The sequence below is a fragment of the Carassius gibelio genome, chromosome B14, assembly GCF_023724105.1.
Source record: "Carassius gibelio isolate Cgi1373 ecotype wild population from Czech Republic chromosome B14, carGib1.2-hapl.c, whole genome shotgun sequence".
In the NCBI taxonomy this organism is placed as follows: Eukaryota; Metazoa; Chordata; class Actinopteri; order Cypriniformes; family Cyprinidae; genus Carassius; species Carassius gibelio.
The window spans coordinates 8,509,720-8,530,565 of NC_068409.1; the positions used below are offsets into that span (position 1 = coordinate 8,509,720).

General features: G+C 36.5%; 2 protein-coding genes across 6 annotated transcripts; one reads left to right on the top strand and one right to left on the bottom strand.

Annotated features, from left to right (window-relative positions):
* The first annotated feature begins 236 nt into the window (after positions 1–236).
* On the top strand, positions 237–13,364 carry LOC127971090 (SWI/SNF complex subunit SMARCC2). 4 transcript variants are annotated; one of them, XM_052573871.1, is made up of 27 exons: positions 237–369; positions 1,617–1,736; positions 1,834–1,919; positions 2,496–2,577; positions 2,723–2,815; positions 3,129–3,198; positions 3,340–3,409; positions 3,494–3,569; positions 3,748–3,992; positions 4,068–4,192; positions 4,267–4,323; positions 4,630–4,667; positions 5,142–5,272; positions 5,382–5,453; positions 5,574–5,687; positions 6,168–6,321; positions 6,549–6,665; positions 6,790–6,852; positions 7,426–7,684; positions 7,863–8,024; positions 8,108–8,175; positions 8,615–8,735; positions 8,936–9,099; positions 9,184–9,318; positions 10,121–10,448; positions 10,610–10,682; positions 11,042–13,364. In XM_052573871.1, exons 1-26 carry the CDS (start codon positions 259–261, stop codon positions 10,672–10,674), a joined length of 3,126 nt encoding a protein of 1,041 aa, XP_052429831.1. In that variant the 5' UTR covers positions 237–258; the 3' UTR covers positions 10,675–10,682; positions 11,042–13,364. The 4 variants fall into 4 exon arrangements, with proteins under 4 accessions (XP_052429831.1, XP_052429833.1, XP_052429830.1 ...); XM_052573873.1 differs by having other exon boundaries at positions 10,121–10,427; XM_052573870.1 differs by having other exon boundaries at positions 10,610–13,364.
* Positions 13,365–14,589: 1,225 nt separating this feature from the next.
* LOC127971092 (myosin light polypeptide 6-like) lies at positions 14,590–19,907 on the bottom strand. Of its 2 annotated transcripts, XM_052573876.1 has the most exons (7): positions 19,770–19,907; positions 19,433–19,460; positions 17,785–17,928; positions 17,289–17,462; positions 16,261–16,338; positions 16,124–16,159; positions 14,590–15,010 (listed from the first exon to the last, which is right to left on the bottom strand). In XM_052573876.1, exons 1-6 carry the CDS (start codon positions 19,770–19,772, stop codon positions 16,131–16,133), a joined length of 456 nt encoding a protein of 151 aa, XP_052429836.1. In that variant the 5' UTR covers positions 19,773–19,907; the 3' UTR covers positions 14,590–15,010; positions 16,124–16,130. The 2 variants fall into 2 exon arrangements, with proteins under 2 accessions (XP_052429836.1, XP_052429835.1); XM_052573875.1 differs by lacking the exon at positions 16,124–16,159 and having other exon boundaries at positions 19,770–19,906.
* Positions 19,908–20,846: the final 939 nt, after the last annotated feature.

The window sequence follows — 20,846 nt, forward strand, 5'->3', positions numbered from 1 at the left end:
GAGGACTACAACAATCTATTGTGCAAAGCTCAACGTGATTTCACTGTTTGAGGAGGGGGATGGGATCCCGGGAAGACACTGGTAACCTTGGTCCGCCATTTCGGCTCAGGTTTTCCCTTAACTGCAATAGAAGCGCAATCCTGTAATTTGAGCCAGAATGGAGGTCGTTTCATATCTGTAGACTATTACGTTCGACTTTTCTAGCAAAAACAAATGAACGCCAGGGGGCGCTGCAGACAGACTTTCGAGCAGACAAAGATGGCGGTACGGAAGAAAGACGGCGGCCCGAATGTAAAATATTTCGAAACGTCTGATACCGTCTCGCAGTTCGACAATGTCCGGGTTTGGCTGGGCAAGAATTACAAAAAGGTACCATCCGTTTATTTGTAACCAGCGCGAACGGTCATTGAGATATTTGTGCAGGAAAGTGCAGACTCGAGGCGGGTAGGCAGAAAGGAGATGGGGAGAAATCCAGCTGTTTAAAATCCAGTCTGACGCGTCTCAGACAATAGAAGATGCTGCATGCGCGTCTTGAGAAAAATATTAAGACGTACCCAAGAATTGTCTTTATTTTAAAATATCCGATGTCGTTTCCACACATCTGGATAGTCATTTGACCGTATCTAATATGTTTTTATGAATGGCCTTTCTCTTTTATGCAATGAAAGGCCAGCTCGTGTAACGGGGCTGCGGTGCTGGCAGCGCAAGTGCGTGAATCCAGATGTGCAGCCAAATCCGCCTCGAGCGCCGTGTATGTAAAAACAGCCATGTGTTACAGACGGATGGGAAGAATATTTTTTATCTTTTCAGTTGCAACAATTTACCCGTGGGAAGTACTTGATACACTGAAACAATGTGTGGGAACCGGCTATAGTCTGCAACAAAGTCTAATTTCCCGCTAATGAAACACCGCAAGCAGCATATGCATGAGATAGTCAAGGTGTTTCGTATCTGATGTAAAAAAAATTAATTCCTTACGCTTATGTTTAAAACCTATTATTATGTAATGTAGTTCAAAACAATCATTTATCATAATTACCATTGCACACATAATATACAAATTAAAGGCTATGAATTTTGAAAAATTAAATGAATGAAAACTGAAACTAGAACTAAAAATATTAATCTAAATTACTAAATATATGTGCTGTGGTGACGAATACAGGACTAAAGCTGTAGACTACAGCCTTCCTTCTTTCACTTTTATGTAATTTAAAAGTACTGCTATTAAAATGTGACGTGATGTAGATTGTGATGACATAGCAAGCATGTCACTATTAGTGGTCAAGCAATACTGTGGCCTATGAAATGTTTTTGTGCCTGGTAAAATATTTTTTTACATTTGCATTATTTTAATTTCATATTTTATCAACACTGAATTTGAGTGAAAGGCTAAATTAACATGCATTTAAACACCACTGTGTATGTAATACAATTTAATGATTCCAATGGACACACAATTCACATAAAATAATACTTATTAATAGTATCAGAATGGTCGAATATTGACTGATTAATCTGCCAGCATGATGCATTATATGTATTTATGTATGTATGTATGTGTGGGGGGTCCTTTTATTATGCTTTTCAATGTCTAAAACTTTGTTTCTTTATAGTATATTCAAGCAGAGCCCCCAACCAATAAATCTTTGTCAAGTCTGGTGGTTCAGCTGCTTCAGTTTCAGGAGGAAGTGTTTGGCCGACATGTCAGCAACCCTCCCCTCACTAAACTACCGGTATTCACACAAGACTTCTTTCATACCAGTATTGAATCGAATGCATTAAAGTGATCAGAATTGCAGAGTGCTGATGAAGCTCTCCGCTCACTCTTAGATGAAGTGTTTCTTGGATTTCAAATCTGGAGGAGCTCTGTGTCATATTCTGGCTGCTGCCTACAAGTTCAAGAGTGATCAAGGATGGTAATGGTCTTCTCTAACCCTCTTTCACTTCTCTTTATTATTTAATTCCACTACAAATATATACATTCTATAAATGTAGTTAGATTTAAATGAAATCGAATAAAAGGTAGCAATTTTTTTATATTATATACTACAATATATAATTAGTAATTTGTTTTAAATAGATAGATAGATAGATAGATGGTGCTTTACTATAAAGCAAGTTTAAAACTTTGAGTACTGTTAAAATTCATGAAAATTGTTAACAAAAATATCCTGTAAAAATGTTCTTTCATCACGTGGTCTATTCATTTAATATGTACGTTTGCCATTTATTTGAGTGGCCTAATCAGCTGTTGTGTAATTCCTCTGACACTTAACCCTATGACACACTTGCCAGAAGAGTCGTGATTCGCCTCCTTCATGGTGTGAATGGGTCCTTATGCTCCTGAATACATTCTGCATGACATTTTTGCAACATTTGAACTTTCAGTTAGTGTATCACTCCTTTAATGTTAGCAGTGATGTGCTCATTCAGTGATTTCAGACCAGAAATCAAATTAATACTCATTAGTTGTTCACTTCTCTATCCATCAGGAGGAGATTTGACTTCCAGAATCCTTCGAGAATGGACCGCAATGTTGAAATGTTCATGACTATAGAAAAGTCTTTGGTACAGGTGTGTATCAAACACATGATTTCATGCACACACACAGTTATCCAGTCAGATGAACATCACTTGTGGTCATGATATGGTTGGTATTTATAAGTATGAACATGTGTGAGGAGAAATATTGAATAATGATGTGTTGTTCTCTTTGTAGAATAACTGTTTGTCACGACCTGTGATTTACCTGAGTTCAGAGATAGAGCCCAAGCTACTGGGAAAACTGAAGGACATCATCAAACGACACCAGGTACTTCCTAAATCTATTTGTTTTATATAAATCTATATATACAGAGAGAGAGAGAGGGTTAATTATTTATTTAAATATGTATTTATTTATTATACAATAAATACAGTATAAGTTACAAAATAGTTTCTACTACTGACAAGCAGTAGTTGGCCAATTTTTTTGGGCATCAGAATCATTGCATTTTAAAAAATTGACATAAGGGCAAAAATGTTTTAAATATTTTATATATCACTTAGTTTTGTATGTAATACCCTATTTCTTTGAAGTCACTCAGGATCAAGAAATGTGTGTGTGTGTGTGTGTGTGTTTGTAGGGGTCTGTGACTGAAGATAAGCTGTCCAGCTCTCATGTAGTGGTGCCTATCCCTGCTAGTCTGGAGGACGGTACGTTCTGTTGTGTTTTTGTGGTGTGAAAATATATAGTAGGGTACAAGAGGGCTAAACACAAAGGTAAAACCTGTGTTTCCTCTGTTAAAAAACGTTTTTCAGTAGTAATATTTTAACTTGTAAGTATGTGCTTTTCAGAAGAGTGGGTTCGTCCTGTAATGAAGAGAGACAAACAGATGCTGCTACACTGGGGCTACTGGCCTGACAGGTGAGCTCGTACACACACATACACAAACACACAGTTCAGGTGTGTATGTGAATGCAGGATTCATGTGTTGTGTTCATGATGCAGTTATGACACATGGATCTCAGCCAGTGAGGTGGAGGCTGCTGTGGAGGATCCGCCCACTGCTGAGAAACCCAGGAAGGTTAGAAACCCCCCCTTACCTCTCTCCATCTGTCTCCGAGCCTCTACCTCTCTTCTTCTTTGTCTCTTTTGTCTTGCACCTGCTCTCTCTGTCTTTTTTGCACTATCACTAATTAGCAAATGGTTATCTGAGAAAGTCAGCCATTTATCGCCTTGACTGTAAGTTTATGCATGTTTAGGTCCATGCCAAGTGGATTCTGGACCTAGATCAGTTTAACGAGTGGATGAATGAGGAAGACTATGAGGTGGGAGAAGGAGGACCGCGGAGGAAGAGGATTTCAGCAAAGACTCTCACAGATGAAGTGAGCGCTCCAGATGAAAGGAGGGATAAAAAACCCAGCAGTGCCAAAAAAAGGAAGCGCTCCCCGTCTCCATCTCCTACCCCTCCACCACAAGAGAGCAAGAAGAAAAACACCAAGAAAGGGTATTTTTATTATTGGAAACACTGGCATTTTGTTTTATTTCTACATTTAAAATGTGAGCCTCTGTGTGTTTTCAGGCCCACTACTCCCTACACTAAGTCCAAACGAGGACAGAGAGAAGAAGAACAGGAAGATTTGACAAAAGATTTAGATGAACCCTCACCTGTGCCTGCAGTGGAGGAAGCAACACTACCTAAAACAGGTACATTCACACACATTGGTTTTATCTAACGAGTCAGTCTAGATTGTGTGTAATCTTGATATTTGTGTGTTTAGTGACAAAGAAGGACTCTGATTCCACTCCAGTGAAAGGAGGCACTATGACTGACCTGGGTATGTGTCTACAGTAACACACCTGCCACTCAGACTAACCGAAAGGTGAAGTGTGTGCTTTTTTGTGCCATTAATGGCATCAAGTGCAATTGCAAAAACAAAGGATGTCACCAAACAGGGATATCAGCCAAATGAACGGGTATTTACAGCTGTCTGTGCACAGAAGAGCATTGACAGGAGGAAATATTTTAACATAAAAAGCACATACTTCATCTTTCTGTGCTAATTAACAGTTTTTTTTCTTGTACCATAAAGTCTAAGTATATGTGCAAAATAACTCTTTTTTTTTTCTGCTTTCACACCTAGATGAGCAAGAGGATGAATCAATGGAGACTGTAGGGAAGGTATAGCAGCAATTTTACAAACCACGTTTGGCAGTATTTCTGCTCACAAGTTTCACATTTCTGTATGTTTCGTTTTATTTATGCTGCTGGATTTCAGACCAAATAATAATCATGCTTTTAAAATGCTTTGCAACATTTTATTTCTGAATGAGATTTTAATGTATTAATTTTAAAATGTACATTAAATATTAGTAACGTGTTAATTTATTATTATGTAATTAATTATCAACTTTTTTTAGTATTTAAATTTTTTTTACACAAATTGTAGTGAATTTAAAAATATTTTTTTTAGTATTTCATGATTTAATGCCATGCCTTGATTGGTGACCTTTAGAATATTTTCAATATTTAAATTGATCAAATCTTCACATTTTGAAACATTTGACTAATAAAGACTAGATTATCAATAACGTGACATCCCACTGTATTTCCTGAGTAGTTTTCATAGTTAGCTATGTGTTTGTGTGTTTCTAGGAAGAAGAAGAAGGTTCTCCGAGTGTGAAAGGAGAACCGGTGAAGGGTTCGGACCTTCATGAGGATAATGTCACCGAACAGACCCATCATATCATTATCCCTAGCTATGCCGCTTGGTTTGACTATAACAGGTACTGTGACTACACACAACTTCCAAACTTATTCTGATCAAGAATCAGCCATTTAAATAGAAAGTGATTGTCTTCTCATGAGTCACAACACTGTTTCTGTCTCTTTTAGTGTCCATGCTATAGAGCGCAGGGCACTGCCTGAGTTTTTCAATGGGAAAAACAAGTCAAAGACTCCTGAAATGTAAGAATATCTCTTGGTGGACATTCCCACCAAGGCTGATCTGTACTTAAATATCTCTTCTGACCTTCAGTGATCAGGTTTATTAACCCTGTGTCTTCTTTACACTTTGCTGTGTTACAGTTATCTGGCATACCGTAACTTCATGATCGACACATATAGACTGAACCCGAAGGAGTATTTAACCTCCACAGCCTGCCGTAGGAACCTGGCTGGAGATGTCTGTGCTATTATGAGGTCTGGGGGAAAACAAAAAGGCCTATATGTTTATCTTATATACCGTTTTTTTCGGTCTATAAGTCGCACCTGAGTATAAGTCGCATCAGTCCATCAAAATACATCATGATGAGGAAAAAAACATATTTAAGTCGCACTGGACTATAAGTCGCATTTATTTAGAACCAAGAGAAAACATTACTGCTACAGCCGCCAGAGGGCGCTCTACTCTTATCAGTAGTAGGCTTCAGGAGCACTGAGCAGCACAGAGCGCCCTCTCGTGGCTGGAGACAGTAATGTTTTCTATTGGTTCATTTCTCTTGGTTCATTTCTCTCTGTCATTTAACAAATTAATTTTAATAAATAAGTTGCACCTGACTATAAGTCGCAGGACCAGCCAAACTATGAAAAAAGTGCGACTTATAGTCCAGAAAATACTGTATGTATTTTTCTTTTCAACTTTGATGTATTTTGAGTTTGACATTTGATGTGTGTGAAAAGGGTCCATGCATTCCTGGAGCAGTGGGGGTTGATTAACTATCAGGTGGATTCAGAGAGTCGGCCCACTCCCATGGGGCCTCCACCCACCTCACACTTTCATGTGCTGGCAGATACTCCATCGAGTCTGGTACCACTACAGCCTAAAGCATCCCAGGTAAAGTGCATCTATTCCTGCTGCAGGTGTGATCACACAGATTTTCAAACTCAATACTTTCAACAGGAACCGAAGGCATTAACATGTAAACTAGGAAACATTTAATTTCATTTAATTTTTCTGAGTAGATTTCAGTTCATGGCATTCTGAGTAAATGCAATTTTTGGTAAGGTCATTCTAGGTCAAGGTCATTGGTAATCTAAGCTCTTTGTTGTTCCTCCCTCTAGACTCCATCCTCTCAACAGATGCTGTCATTCCCAGACAAAGTAAAGGACAAACCAGCTGACTTGCAGAACTTTGGGTTGAGGACAGATGTGTACAGTAAGAAGAGCGGCCCAACTAAAGTAAGAGCCGGCCATCCCCTATAGGGCAGAGAGAATATGATAATATTTGGAAATATAAAGTATGAAGATGAATCTTAAGTAGCACTATGAGAGAATTGAAGGAGTTTCTTCTGTCTTTCCACAGACTAAAAATGCTGCCAGTGCCACTCGGGAATGGACAGACCAGGAGACGCTGCTACTGCTAGAGGTAATCTATTCATAGAAAATATGTTTTGTATTTGTTTTTATTTGTTACAATTTATAAATATGATTTACACTTTGAAAGAGGTATTTTATGCTAACTCATGCTACAATAATTTGTTCAAAAATACAGTACAACTATAATATTGTGAAGTGATATTACTAATTAAAATAATGTTTCCATTTTATTATATTTTAAAATGTAATTTATTCCTGCATGTGATGGCAAAGTTCAATTTCAGGGGACATTACTCCAGTTTTCAGTGTCACATGATTCTTCAGAAATCAATTGAATATGCTAATTTGGTGCTCAAGAAACATTTATTTATAGTTATTATAGTTTACATCAGCTTAGTATTTTTGTAGAAACTGCATAAATAATTTTCGGATTCTTTGATAAATATAAAGTTTTGAATTAGAATTTTATGAAATATAATAACAATGTAACAAGTCTTTATTGTTACTTACTTTTTTGGTCCGTTTAGTCCCTGAAAAGTAGTAATTTAAAAAAAAAGTCCTACTGACCTCAACTTTTGAACAGGAATGTAAACTTGACTTTACGATTCCTATTTGTTCTCAGGGTCTGGAGATGTATAAAGATGACTGGAATAAAGTATCGGAGCACGTGGGAAGCCGCACCCAGGATGAGTGCATCCTCCACTTCCTGCGTCTGCCGATCGAAGACCCCTACCTGGAGGACAGCTCTTCCTCCCTGGGCCCGCTGGCCCATCAGCCAGTTCCCTTCAGTCAGGCGGGGAATCCTGTCATGAGTACTGTGGCATTCCTGGCCTCCGTGGTTGACCCTCGAGTGGCTTCCGCTGCAGCTAAATCTGCACTAGGTGAGAAGATACCATATTAAAGTGATAGTTCACACACAAATAAAAGTCAGCATCTTATTACTATCAAAATGACTATAACAGTATGAAACTTTCTTCTTTTTTCAACATTTGTAAGAAATAGAGACTGTCAATATCCAAAAATGACTTGTGTTTATGTCATATTTGTTTTCTTTCTCAGAGGAGTTTTCACGAATGAAGGAGGAGGTCCCGGCTGCGTTGGTGGAGGCTCATGTGCGTCGAGTGGAGGACGCGGCCAGAGCAAGTGGGAGGCCAGACCCTCTCTATGGCCTGGAGGGCAGCGGCATCGCAGGAACCATCCTCGAAGATTCTGACAAACCCTGTACGTGAACAAAAATTTGTACGTGTCAGATTTTTTTTGGGAGAATAGTGAGAAAGGAACTAATTGTGTATGATTGTTTTCAGCTGAGGATGGAAGTGAAGAGAATAAGAGCAATGATGGTCAATCTAGCCAAGATAAAAGAGACAATAAGGTAACTATGCAAAACAAATAAAACGTAGCCTATGTAGTGGACTCCAAAAGTCTAGATTGCATTGAAAATATGGATAAATAGAATGTATATACTGTATGCCAGTATACATATATACAGTATATATATATACTACCATTGAAGAGATGTGGTTGGATGTTCAAATGTTTTTGGAAGAAGGCTGCATTAATTCGCTAGAAATACAGTAAAATCAGTAATTTTGTTAAATATTATTAGAATTTAAAATATTACAGCAGCCATTACTATAGTATTCAGTATCACATGATCCTTCAGAAATCATTGTTATATGCTGATTTGGTGTCCAGGAACCATTTCTTCTTATTAAAAATGTTGAAAACAGTTGTGCTGTTTAATATTTTGAGGTTTGTGATACTTTACTAATATTAACACATGCACAACTCCTATTTCTGTGAAATTTTAGGAGAGCAAAGATGGAGCCAGTGAGGAGGAAGAAAAACAAGGAGAGAATGGCAAGAAAGAGGAGGAGAGAGTGAGAGAAGGGGAGACAGAGAGAGAGACGGAGAAAACAGATTCAGAAATGGGTGTGTTACAGCAATAAAATGCATGTTACATAAAAAAAATGTCAAATGCAAAGATTATAAGATATATATATATATCTTAATGCATTATGTACAACAAAAAAAATCATCTGCCACTATGTGTGTTATTTTCATAAACAGTTAAAGTTATAAAATGCAGAGGTAAAAATACTTACTTGAACTCTTTTTTGTGATCTCTGCAGCCGATGGCGAGAAGGAGAAAGAACGGAAGGAGGGACCAGAAGAGGGTCAGAGGGATGGAGAGAGTGAGGGAGAGAAGAAAGCAAAGGTGGAGAGAGACGTAGGAGAGGGAAACCTTGCCACCGCCGCTGCTTCTGCACTCGCTGCTGCTGCCGTCAAAGCTAAGGTATGTGAAAAGGTGACATGATGGTGAGAAAACAAACAACTTTCCTGCAAATTAAACACTGAACGCTGTATTCTTTCCTTTTAGCACTTGGCAGCAGTGGAGGAAAGGAAGATCAAGTCTCTGGTGGCTCTGCTGGTAGAGACCCAGATGAAGAAACTGGAGATCAAACTCAGACACTTTGAAGAGCTGGAAACCATCATGGACAGAGAGAGAGAGGCCGTAAGTCAACAAGGAGAATTGATTATTATTTTAAATCAACATATTTACATTCAGATTCATTTAACCATAGTTTTATACATCTGTTGCCTTAAAGAATAATTCACAGACATCTCTATCAAAATCTGTTTGATTGTATTTCCATCATTTCCAGTAAAAGCTGAAACATTCTTAAAACAAAAATTAGGATACTTTAGTATTTTTTTATCTAATAGTTGTTAAAGCATTACATTTATTTGTATTTTACACTTTTTAAGTATTAACCTTTATTTTTTAATATTTAGAGCTTTATATTTGAAAAATTGAGACATGTTTCCTGAAAATGTTACCTGAAAAACCTTTTCATTTTTAAGTAAAACGAATCTTGTTTTAATGAGGATTTGATATTTTTACAAAAAATAAGAAAAAAATATTAAAGGGTTCTTCTCTCAGCCTAAAATAGTCCCATGTGACATCAGTTGTTCAACCCTAATTTTACGAAGCTACGGGGAATACTTTCTGTGCGCAATTAAAACAATAGTAATATAATTTATTCAACAATTCTTCTCCCTGAGTTACCGTCTCCCACCATTTTGGCGAGTTCCCCGGAACGTAATCAACGTAATCAGCATTGTTTACGTTCAGGATAAAGCGTGCGCATTGTTTACACATGAAAGTAAACAACGCTGATTACGATGATTTTTTTAAATATGATATGTTATGAGGAACAGACAGAAATCACTATTCACTGAAAATCATAACATTTTTATGAAACCTGTTCCTTCAACTGAAAATGAATCTGCATATCTGTATATTGTGTTTGTAGCTGGAGTATCAGAGGCAGCAGCTTCTCGCTGATCGTCAGTCGTTTCATATGGAGCAGTTGAAGTATGCAGAGATGAGAGCCCGACAGCAACACTTCCAGCAGATCCAACACCAGCACCATAGCAACCAGCCTGCCAATCAATCTGGCAGTACTCCATCTGTACCCCACCAGCCTGTCACTAACGCCTCTGCCCCGCCCCCAACACAAAGCCCCGCCTCCGTGAGCACCCCTAATGCCCACAGTGAAGCTCCTCCATCTGCATCTCACAGTTCTCCGCCCACCAACGCACAGACTGGATCAGCGCATGGTAATGACATAGAAATATACAGTAGGTCCAGTAGGTACAGTTCCTTTACAAACCCCAGTTTGGGTAACTTTATGTTTAATACACTTTTCTTTGTATTTTTATATAAGTGTGGTGAAAGATTATCCTATTTAAATCAATGTATAATTGTCTTAATCGATTTTTTTCAATATTTTTTACTCCAGAATCCAGCACTCAACTCCCAGGGGATTCTCTCTATCCAAACGCCCCTGTGCCTCCAACACAGTAAAAGAAATGGTGAGATTTAAAGGATATCAATGATTCCAGAGAAGAAAATGAAGGAGATTAGATAGAAAGCAAAAAGATAGAGAGATAAAGGGAGCGATATCTTCTTTTGTTTCACTTGCATCATTTTTGGGAGAAAACGAAATAAATGAATTCTTGCCAGTATCTTGAACATGACATGATTCAAAAATAAATAGCTAAAACTAGACATAGATCACCTTTAAACTGACTGACAAATAAAACAGAAAAAAAAGACCTTTGGTTTGGACTTCTGGAAAGGTCTAAAACCCAAATCCCTGTTAATACCCAACAAAAGCAATCTTCGTCCATGTACCAGGCTCAATATACCCTTATCCGTCCTCTATTTTCAGTAACATCTCTTAACTTTGAGCCGAACCACAGGATCCAGGATACCTGTGATCTGCACTTCAGAAGCATCTCAATGTACTTTAGGTACTCAAATGGAAACAAACACACAAAAGAAAACCAAGAACAAATTGCACTTTTAGAATGTTTCCCGAATCTTACTTTTTGGACGGATAAAGCATAAAGTCAAAATTAGCCCTGACTTAATGTTTTCTTTTAACAGTATTCTTTTATTCACTCGATCTGTGTATTGTTTCATAGAAGCACTCGATTTGTCCGAAGAGAAACTTGACTTTGTTATCGTTACTTTGTATGTGTGCGTGTGAATGTCGGTTTTGCTTTTGGGACAATGTGAAAGCTTCAGTGGTTTGGCCTGTTTTTAATGTACAATTCGATTTTAGCATGATAAAAAAGAGACAACAAATTAGTATTAAATCTGTTTACTTTGTCTCTGGCAACATGTACTGTAAACCTGGAAATCATGTCATCAAAAATTGATGTTTGCATGTTATCTTTTGGGTATGTGTGCACAGCATTGCCAACAAAATATCATAAGTTACTCTATATTTCTAACAGGTGAAAGTAGTTGTTTCATTCTCATCTCATTGCATGAGAAAATTTTAATATTGGAGTGAATGATTAATCAACAATGAACGCAGAAGTAATCGTATTAGTTCCTTAACTCAAATAGAGTTGAATCCATCATTTTATTAATATCATATCGCACATTTTAGTAATCAGTGTTCATGCCAGATCTGATGTTTCAGTTCAGATTATTAACCCTTGTGTGTCAGTTTTAAAAAACTACCGAGGTCCTCGTTACAAAAACAAAAATGTCTGTTAAAACAGTCATAAAAGTATTATATACCATAGTAATATTATTTCTGCTTTCGCTAACATTGATAATTTCCCAGCACCTGTCCTGATCTCAACTATCAAAAATGTACCGTAGTCATTTTCATGATTTTAACTCTTAGAATGCTTGTTTGTTTACATAATGCCACTGGTGTTCATGAAAAAATATGATATTGATTATTAGAGTATCAGATCAGGGTTTTTATATTTACTAAAACTAAAATTGTTTTAAAGACCATCAATTGAAATAAAATAGACCTTGACTAAAATGAAATAAAATACAATCCAGAATTTAATGCTTAATGGCAATGCTGTTTTAATGGGTTCAAGTTGGGACATTTGAGTGTAACTCATTTTTATCTCTAGAGTAAAATATATTGGGGGTCAAATATTACAAATTAAATTTTTTTTTTTTTTTTTTTTTTTTTTACACATTTCAACATTTATGCTGCTTACATTAACACAGACAAAATTATCTAAGAAAATACATTAAAGACAAAAATGTCTTTAAGGACACACAAGGGTTAAAAAAAATGTGTTTTGTGTGTGTGTGTGTGTGTGTACAGGTGTTTTAGTAACAGGCCAAACCCACAGAAAGTATTTACAACATGAAGGAAAACCGTTTTGTTTTACAAATTAGTGGCAACTACCCGAGTAGAGACGAGGGATTTTAAAGTTACATTTGCAGCTGTGGTCTGTGTATCTCATATCTTCATACTGTAACTGTCCTATTTTTGTATTTTTATATGTTTCTTTACACTATTACAAATGATGTAATGCTGTTATCATATTATACATGTCTGTAATGTTTCCTTCTCTTTCTGACTGTGGATGTCGTCGTATTATTGACATGTTCATGTGAAAGTGTCAGTCGCTTTATACGATGAAGCTGGACTCTTTGTGTGCGTGTGGTGTGCATGCACGCTTTGATTTGCCACACATCTTTTTGTATGTACGTATGTTTTTATTTTATTTTAATCTACATTAATTTGCCATGTTTCCAGACTACACATGCTAGGAGTGATGGATGTAAAATCTGCCAATATCAGAATTGACAAATCAGTTTACATCTGTAGACATATATGTAAACACACATATGCAGTAGTCCAACATGCAGTATTACTGACAGAACAGATTCACATCAACTTCACAGTTTTGCACGACTCATAACCAGTGTTGAAAATGTCATTCGAGCAGTTTGCTCAGCTCTTTGGTCTTTGGTCTTTGTCTTTTACATTGTAGTGGTATAAGTAGTTGTGTTCTTTTTTTTTTTTACATTTTGTTTATACTTTTTTTTATGGTGAAAGCTGGTAACCATTACATTGAGATGTGTGTGAATGTTTGAAGATGTTCAGTTCGTCCTTTGAGGAGATGTAGCAGGAGCTGTCTAGCACCTGTTTGACTACGAATGGATTGAGTTTGGTTTCAAGAATCCTGAATGATTCTGCACAATAAAAGACATCATCAGTGATATGAACTGTGTGAAGAGTTCTCAGAATATAAGCATTATTATCTTGTATTGTCGATTAAAAGGAGAATTCAACATTTATCATGCTAGAAATGTGAAAAAATATTTCAGTTGTACAAAAAAAAGAATTCTTATCTTTCAAACTTAAAAAAAAAACACAGTGGTGGCCAAAATATTAGAACACCTGACAGATCTGAAAACACTGACCTTTTTTTGCCTCCAAAACATGATTTGATTTCATAATGTTTGCATAAAACATGCAGATGGTTTCTTGGAACACAACAAATATCAGATAAAGAGAGTTGTACTGTTTTTATCCACTTTTAACTTTAATATTTTGGTATGTCCACCTTTTGCAGCAATTACTGCAGTGCATCTCTCGGGTAAAGTGTCAATATATTTCCTGAGAACTTCAACACTAATGTTATCCCATGCCTTCTGCAACTCAAGACAAAGGCTTTCCTTTGAATATACAATAGATCTATCCAGTTTATTTTCCAACTCGCCCCAAATTTGCTCAGTGGGGTTGAGGTCCGGACTTCGAGGGGAGCAGTCCATCATTTTCAGTGTCGCAGCAGATTCCTTCCATTGCAGATAGTTCTGGCAATAGTTTGTTCTATGGGCACTGTAATATCCAAATCAACAAAAACAACTCGAACCTTTTAAATATGCCAAGTGTTCTAATAATTTTGACCACCACTCATATACCGAGAACAATACCTATAAAGAGAACTATATTAGCATCCAAACCAGCACATGATAAAACTATATTAGCATCCACACTAGCACAGAAAACAGAAATGCAAGGAAAAAGTCAGAATTCTGAGTTGTGGCTGAAACAGGCTTCCATATCATTATGGTATGGTATGAACAGGTCTAAACAATAATGACAGATGAACTATATTGTTAGAATCACAAGGTGTTATTATAAATACCACTAATGTCTAAACAGTCCTCTTCTTTAGGTTTTTTTAGCGAGTGCACTTGTCTTATAAGGTAAACACAGGACCACTAAAACATCTTGACAGCACCAGGTTCCCGGGCCAACACATTCAAGCACCTTCACATACTCCTAAATTGGTATGGTCTTGTATTGTGTTTATTGGGAGAGAGTTAACTATACTACAATGGAAATGGTTGGTACAAAAATGCCCTACAAGGCAACTCACCCATATTCTCCCACACATACACCCACACTCACAGCTCTGACATAAAGACGAATCAGCGAAATCAAAGATCATTCAGAATATTTATTATGATGCACAGCAGACAATAAAGAGGGATGTCGAATGACTAACAAACATTTAGACAAAAGGTTCATTAAAAATAATAAAAAAAAAAACTACAGTAAGAGCCAACCAAAATGTCCCTCACAGTTTAAGACGGATAGGGGCTGAAGACAATAATTGATGGAATGAATGTAATGGCTGAAAGGTATTCAAGCAAACCTATGAACACCAGTGGAAGTTTTTGGAATGAATTGAGTCATAATTCTCCAGAAACATGATAAAAGGCACTTAAGGAAAAAAAAAATAAAAGAATTTAAAAAGCTGATATGGAAATGAAGAATCACATAAATGGGGCGGGGGGGGGGCAAAATAAAATCAACGTGTCTGAATTCTTCAACCGCTCATGACCATCCTTACGAGTTCTGTAAAAGAGAGAGAAAAAAGTAGTATGAGGCAGTGATCCAAGAACATTCGACCCAGTAGATCAGCAAATGTTGCCATGGACACAACACGTTAAGTTCTAGAAATTCCAGATCCATAAACAGCCACAGATCGCGCTAAAACAACAGACTCCATGTGTAGTTCAGTAACATTTCCCGGCAACCACAGGAGGTGAAATGCAGAAGCCCCAGGATGATCGGGAGGAAAGGGGGAGGAAAAAGAGACTGTCCAGGCCTAAAGGAAATTTGAATGAGTTAACATGCCTTACATAGGCATGGGGAGAACAAATAAATAGACAAGTACAAAAGAGATAGAAAGCAGGAACAGCAAAGTGACAGGACTGGAAATTAGAATTAATAATACACCTCTTTACAAAGCCTCTTAAGGTAACAGCAGAATTTGACAAATAAAGGATAGGGCTGGGTGTTTACACAATTTCCAGGATTTGATTATGATTATGACTCACAAGCTTGCAATTTGACTTAATAACAGTCTTTAATAAATTCAATTTGATATTGATTGATTTGGGTATATCAGGTACAGTGCATGTCAATTTTTCAAGAATAAAAACCCTTCTCATAACTAATGCTGTAAGCTTTACAGGGAAGGCTGTTAGTTGGTACATTACTATAATATTAAAGATCAATAGCTTGATCAATGGTCGAATGGCTTTTCGGAGATAAATGTAACTTTACATTACATATTGTTTACAATCTGTTTTATTGATATGTTTCCACAGCAGATGATACGTTCACACATTAAATTAAGACAGCATAGACTAAATAACTGTTTGATAACTGTTTTTGCTGCAGTGTGTATGTGGCCTGTTAGAACTAATGCAAGCAAAAGGGATTTGGATATACAATATTTATGTTATAACACTGTATTTTAGAATAAAGAGTAATGGGTTGTTTCGGGGGAAGTCGGCATCAGGGTAACCAGCAAATTTAGCATCATCATGGCAAAAGTAGGAGTCAGGAGACGCCTATGCACATGCAGAAATGCTACATGCTACGCTACAGCCAAGGGGACGCAGTAGAGAGGGAGCTGCAGGAGACAAGAATGAGTAAAAACTAACTGAGGACCATCCGTACCCTCTCCTCAACCAGCCATAATGTGGCGCACAAATGCTGTCGGAAGGAAAGGCAAATGGATTACATACTGACTTCAAAACTTCTACTGTAGTCTTGATGTTCAGAGAAGAAAAAAGGCCCATATGTGATTGTTGTACCTTCATAATTGATGCACCCATTAGCGTCCTCGTGTCCTGCCAAGAGCGTCTCCACCTCTTCCTCTGTCATCTTCTCACCTATCATAAAACACGGGCAAAATTCATTAAATTTTCTTTATGAAAACAACTGCAAGATGCTTTTAGTTCTTTGTTGGTGGTCAACCCCTTAGGGATTGAAAGGACTGATATTTTATGCAACAAAAAGTTTCATTTGATGCAAATTTAATTTTATGATTCAAAAATATCTGTGGGTTTTATTTCTGAATATTTTTCCTGTTAGTTAAAAGCACTATCAAATGCACCAAATCAGAGACTTGAGTCAGTATATTTTTTTAGTAATGTGTACCTTTTGAAATTGAATGTGCAGATAAAATAGTGTTAATGAAATAAAAGGCCACTTAAGTATACTTCAAATCTTTACCACTTAAGTATGCTTTTAATAATGTCATATAAAGGTACATTTTAAATCAAGAATTACAGAAGTAAACTTATTTGATATGTTGACTAACATACTATGAACTATAGCGTTTTATTCTATACTACATTTTAATTTAATATATTTTAAATGTACTTATTTGCTAATTTTTCATTACATATGTTTCAAGAGAAATTACATATTTTCGTTTACGATAAATGCTTGTTAGTACATTCAGCAGCAAACATAAACCATGTTTTAAAGACAATAGAAGTAATAACACCTACTTAAGTGGTCAAATAAAGCACTCTAAAGTCCAGTTAATTGCACTTAACATAAATTTTAACTATAATACATTTTCATTTAAATAAAATCCAATTATGTCCCTAAAAACGTTATGTTCAGATTGTACGTATTATTTCCGTAATAATTACTTCTAATAAAAGTACGCTAAAGCAGCTTTAGAAAGAGTAGCATTCTCAGTTAAAGGTGACAATAGCAGAAAAAGAAAACATCCTAAGATGCTTCCCAAGTAGAAGAAACCTTGAAAATAATAAAAGAAAGTATTGTACTCTACTGTAAAATCATTCTATAAGAGGCCGTGACTCTTTACCCAGTGTAGTAAGGACATGTCGAAGCTCAGCGCCCATCACCGTTCCATTTCCCTCTTTGTCAAATACCCGCAGCCCCTCCACGAAGTCCTCGAAGGAACCCTGATCCTTGTTCTTAGCGATGGCCTGCAGCATGGGCAGGAACTGCTCAAAGTCCAGCATTTTCATGTTCATATCTGAGAGAATGGACATTTAAAATCACTACTTTTATTCACATCAACATCTTAATCCACTGGGAATTGAGGAAGAAAATTACTTTATAATTACAAGTGTGGAGAATAAAAACATATCGTTTAGACTGATTACATGAGAAACATTGCTTTTGTCTGACAGAATGTAAACAAGTATAGCTTAGTGATCAGGGGAAGGGACAGAGTCACACACTATCCCTTTAAATCAAGAGGGCAGAGCTTTCAAACACTGTAACTTCAAATTATTTCCTGCTTGCTAAAAATGCACATTTTTACTTGAATCATAACAGCAAAAGAAAGGCCAGACCTTCATTACTGGGGTTGCCCAGGACTTTGAGGACCTCAGCATTAACAGGGTTTTGCCCCAGAGCACGCATCACGTCCCCACACTGATTGTACATGATCTTCCCATCTCCTGTTCGGTCAAAAAGGAGGAAGGCCTCCTTAAACTCTGTTTTGGAGAGAATGAGAGCGAGAAAATGCTTTAGGCAGGTGATGTAGAAAATTATTAGTAGTTATGTGGACTGAAAATGAAAAAGACAATGAGTATAAATTATTGTGATTTATTATAAAATAACAAGCACATTTTGATCTAAAATCATTAGACTATTTGTTCTTGCTGGAGGCTTTGAGATCACTATCAGAGTGCTTGGCAGAGCAGTTTACAGGAATGCAATGCTTCCCGGATCGCCCTGAGTCAAACTTCACACACACACACACACACACACACACACACACACACACACACACACACGCACACACACTTACTGTGATTAACCATATATGGGCAGAAGAGAGAGAACAAGTCCGACATCAATAAGAATATTAGTTGTGTCCCAAATGACTCACTATACACTATGTACTCTACTGTCTAGTGTGAGTTTTGTCATAAACAAGGAGGAATACTACATAACAGACCAACAAAAGAATTAGAAATGTTTTAAAAAGACCAAAGTACATACACAATTTAGTGAAGTAAAAATGTAATGAACATCTTTGATGTTATTGTTGTCTTTATTAGCCTGATAAAATTCAAACACAGCAGTTCATAACAGAGGAGTAATAAATCTGATGTATTTCCCACGAGGAATGATGCCTAAACATTATATATTAAGTCTAGGCTGCTATTAGTAGATTTGAAAACAATTTAAATACAGTTCAATATGACTTGTTTCGATTATGAACGACTCATGAATAAAATGAAATTAAATCGGTTTCCTTTAATAATAAATGCATGCAAGTGATCATTTTGCGGAATGTTTATCCATGCATTCTTTTATTTAGAATTAAAATACTGTAACTCTATATGGTAAAGAGGCTTACAAATCGGTTGGGTGAATGATTTACTCATAAAACTAAAGATAAACTATACATCGCCACGTAGCCTACTGGTGGAAATACCATATTTTTCACCATATATGCAGGCATAACAATAACATGCAAAGGGTTCAGTGAGCAAATGTTTTCAGTGTACTTTTCAGTGTAAAGATTCGAGTCAGATAGTTAAACAAATGTTGTTGTTTTTTTTTTCAAAAAGGTCATATTCTATTACTATTTTCTTAAATTCACATCTTTTCATGTTCCTTGTATGTCCGCGTCTCTAGCTTCACATTCCAATGATTCCACTGCAACAGCTTCCGGTGTTTTCAAACGCGACGCATCTGGAAACCGCCTGCACTTAAACCTCAGCGTTTCAGCTCCAGAAACTGACACATAAAAGATCCCTCCTGTCTATTTTTTATGCGTGAAATTTGGACATTAGGTACAACACAGCATGTACACACCATATCGCATGTTCTTCTGAGAACTAAGCATTGACTGCACATCTGTCAGCCAGTGCAACGGATGTAACGTTATGGGCCTAGGTTTATTTTGGATCAAACACAAACGCAACTATATAAACCCAATGAAGTAATAGCATTATAACATTTAAATAGTCAACATTTATTACTCACCACAAATTTGATCCTCAGTGAAGTCAGACTGTCCATGCCAGGAGAATGACGGCGATTAAGAAGATCAGCGTTAAAACAAAAGATGCATTGGTTTGATATTCATATAAAGGACACTAAGATTATCCTACAAAATTAAAAACTCAGTGCAAAACTAAAACTTTTGAATATTGAATGCATGATATATTGGACTGACAGCAGAGCTTAATGGCTTAAATACCTTAGACTGATCAACGTTGTGTCTAACGGTCTCATAGGTAAACCTAACCAGTCTGTGACTAATAGGCATTACCTGCATCATAGAGACAAAGAGAGATGCTGGCTTTGATAATGTACTTACCATGACTGCAGTGTTTGAGGAGGGAGCGTCGTCGCGAGCGCTGTGTGAATTACAGTATGGGCGAACACTCTCTGCTACACCGCTATATTCACGATGACGTCATGACAACTCTATTCAAGCCGAATCGGCCAATAGAATTGTGCGGGCGCTGGTTTCCCTCCTCTGTCATTACCTGTGTATCAGGCTTACGTGCGCAGTAGAAGAAAATATAGATACCGTAATATATATTTTTTCCCCCAAACGCATGCAGGAGTTGTTTTAATTACGCATCCCAAGCGAATTATATTGCTTTCAACTCACACATTTTATCCGTTCATACTGTTCTTGGGAATTCAAACTATGGCCTTGGCCCTGGTACCATTTGAGCTACAGATGAAAAGCTGATAGTCTATTTAAATCGAAATTAAAATTAAAAATAGATCAATAATCCTGCATAATTATTTGAAATAAAATTAAAACCGCTATATATATGATAGAGTAGCCTACTGTAAACTTACATGTTAAGTCTGTGCAAGGCTTTCTTGTTCATTCTCTTACAAATGTAAAAGCCCTTTCACTTAAATTTAGTGTTCCTGTGGCTCAAGTGGTAGAGCATTGCGTTAGCAGCGCAAGGCTGTGGGTTCGACGCACTTAAAACCAGAAAAGTCAGATCTTCATAATATGTCAGCTTTACATTTTAATGTAAAATAAAATCACAATTATACTCAAATATTATTTTTTTTATTTTACAGTACAATTGATTTGTAATTGTAATATACTTCTGTTTTTTATTTATCTATTATTTATTTATTTATTTTTATTTTTTTGCTTTATATGAGTTTATTATTAATATTATAATGTTCAGTTCCTAAACGGATTTCCTAAAACACTAGTGACAATACAGAACCCTGAACATCCAAATGTTAAATTAAAATCTTAAAGGGTTTGTCAAGTAAATATGGTTCCAAAACGGGGTTTTGCAGTGATACCATAAAGAACCTTTATTAAGAGAGAAAGGGATTTAGCTGACAAAAAAGGTAACCCACATAAAGATCTTTGAACTGATATTTAAAATATTATATATGTTTTTGATTATTA

Bases quoted from the DNA above. Each gene is read 5' to 3' on its own strand.
- LOC127971090 (XM_052573870.1), top strand. From the start codon at position 259: ATGGCGGTACGGAAGAAAGACGGCGGCCCGAATGTAAAATATTTCGAA. The intron at 3,410-3,493 runs GTGAGCTCGTAC...TTCATGATGCAG, and splicing joins TGGGGCTACTGGCCTGACAG to TTATGACACATGGATCTCAG. The intron at 4,324-4,629 runs GTATGTGTCTAC...TTTCACACCTAG, and splicing joins AGGCACTATGACTGACCTGG to ATGAGCAAGAGGATGAATCA.
- LOC127971092 (XM_052573876.1), bottom strand. The intron at 17,929-19,432 runs GTGAGTAATAAA...TCTCCAAAACAG, and splicing joins CACTGAGGATCAAATTTGTG to AGTTTAAGGAGGCCTTCCTC. The intron at 17,463-17,784 runs GTCTGGCCTTTC...CCATTCTCTCAG, and splicing joins GGGCAACCCCAGTAATGAAG to ATATGAACATGAAAATGCTG.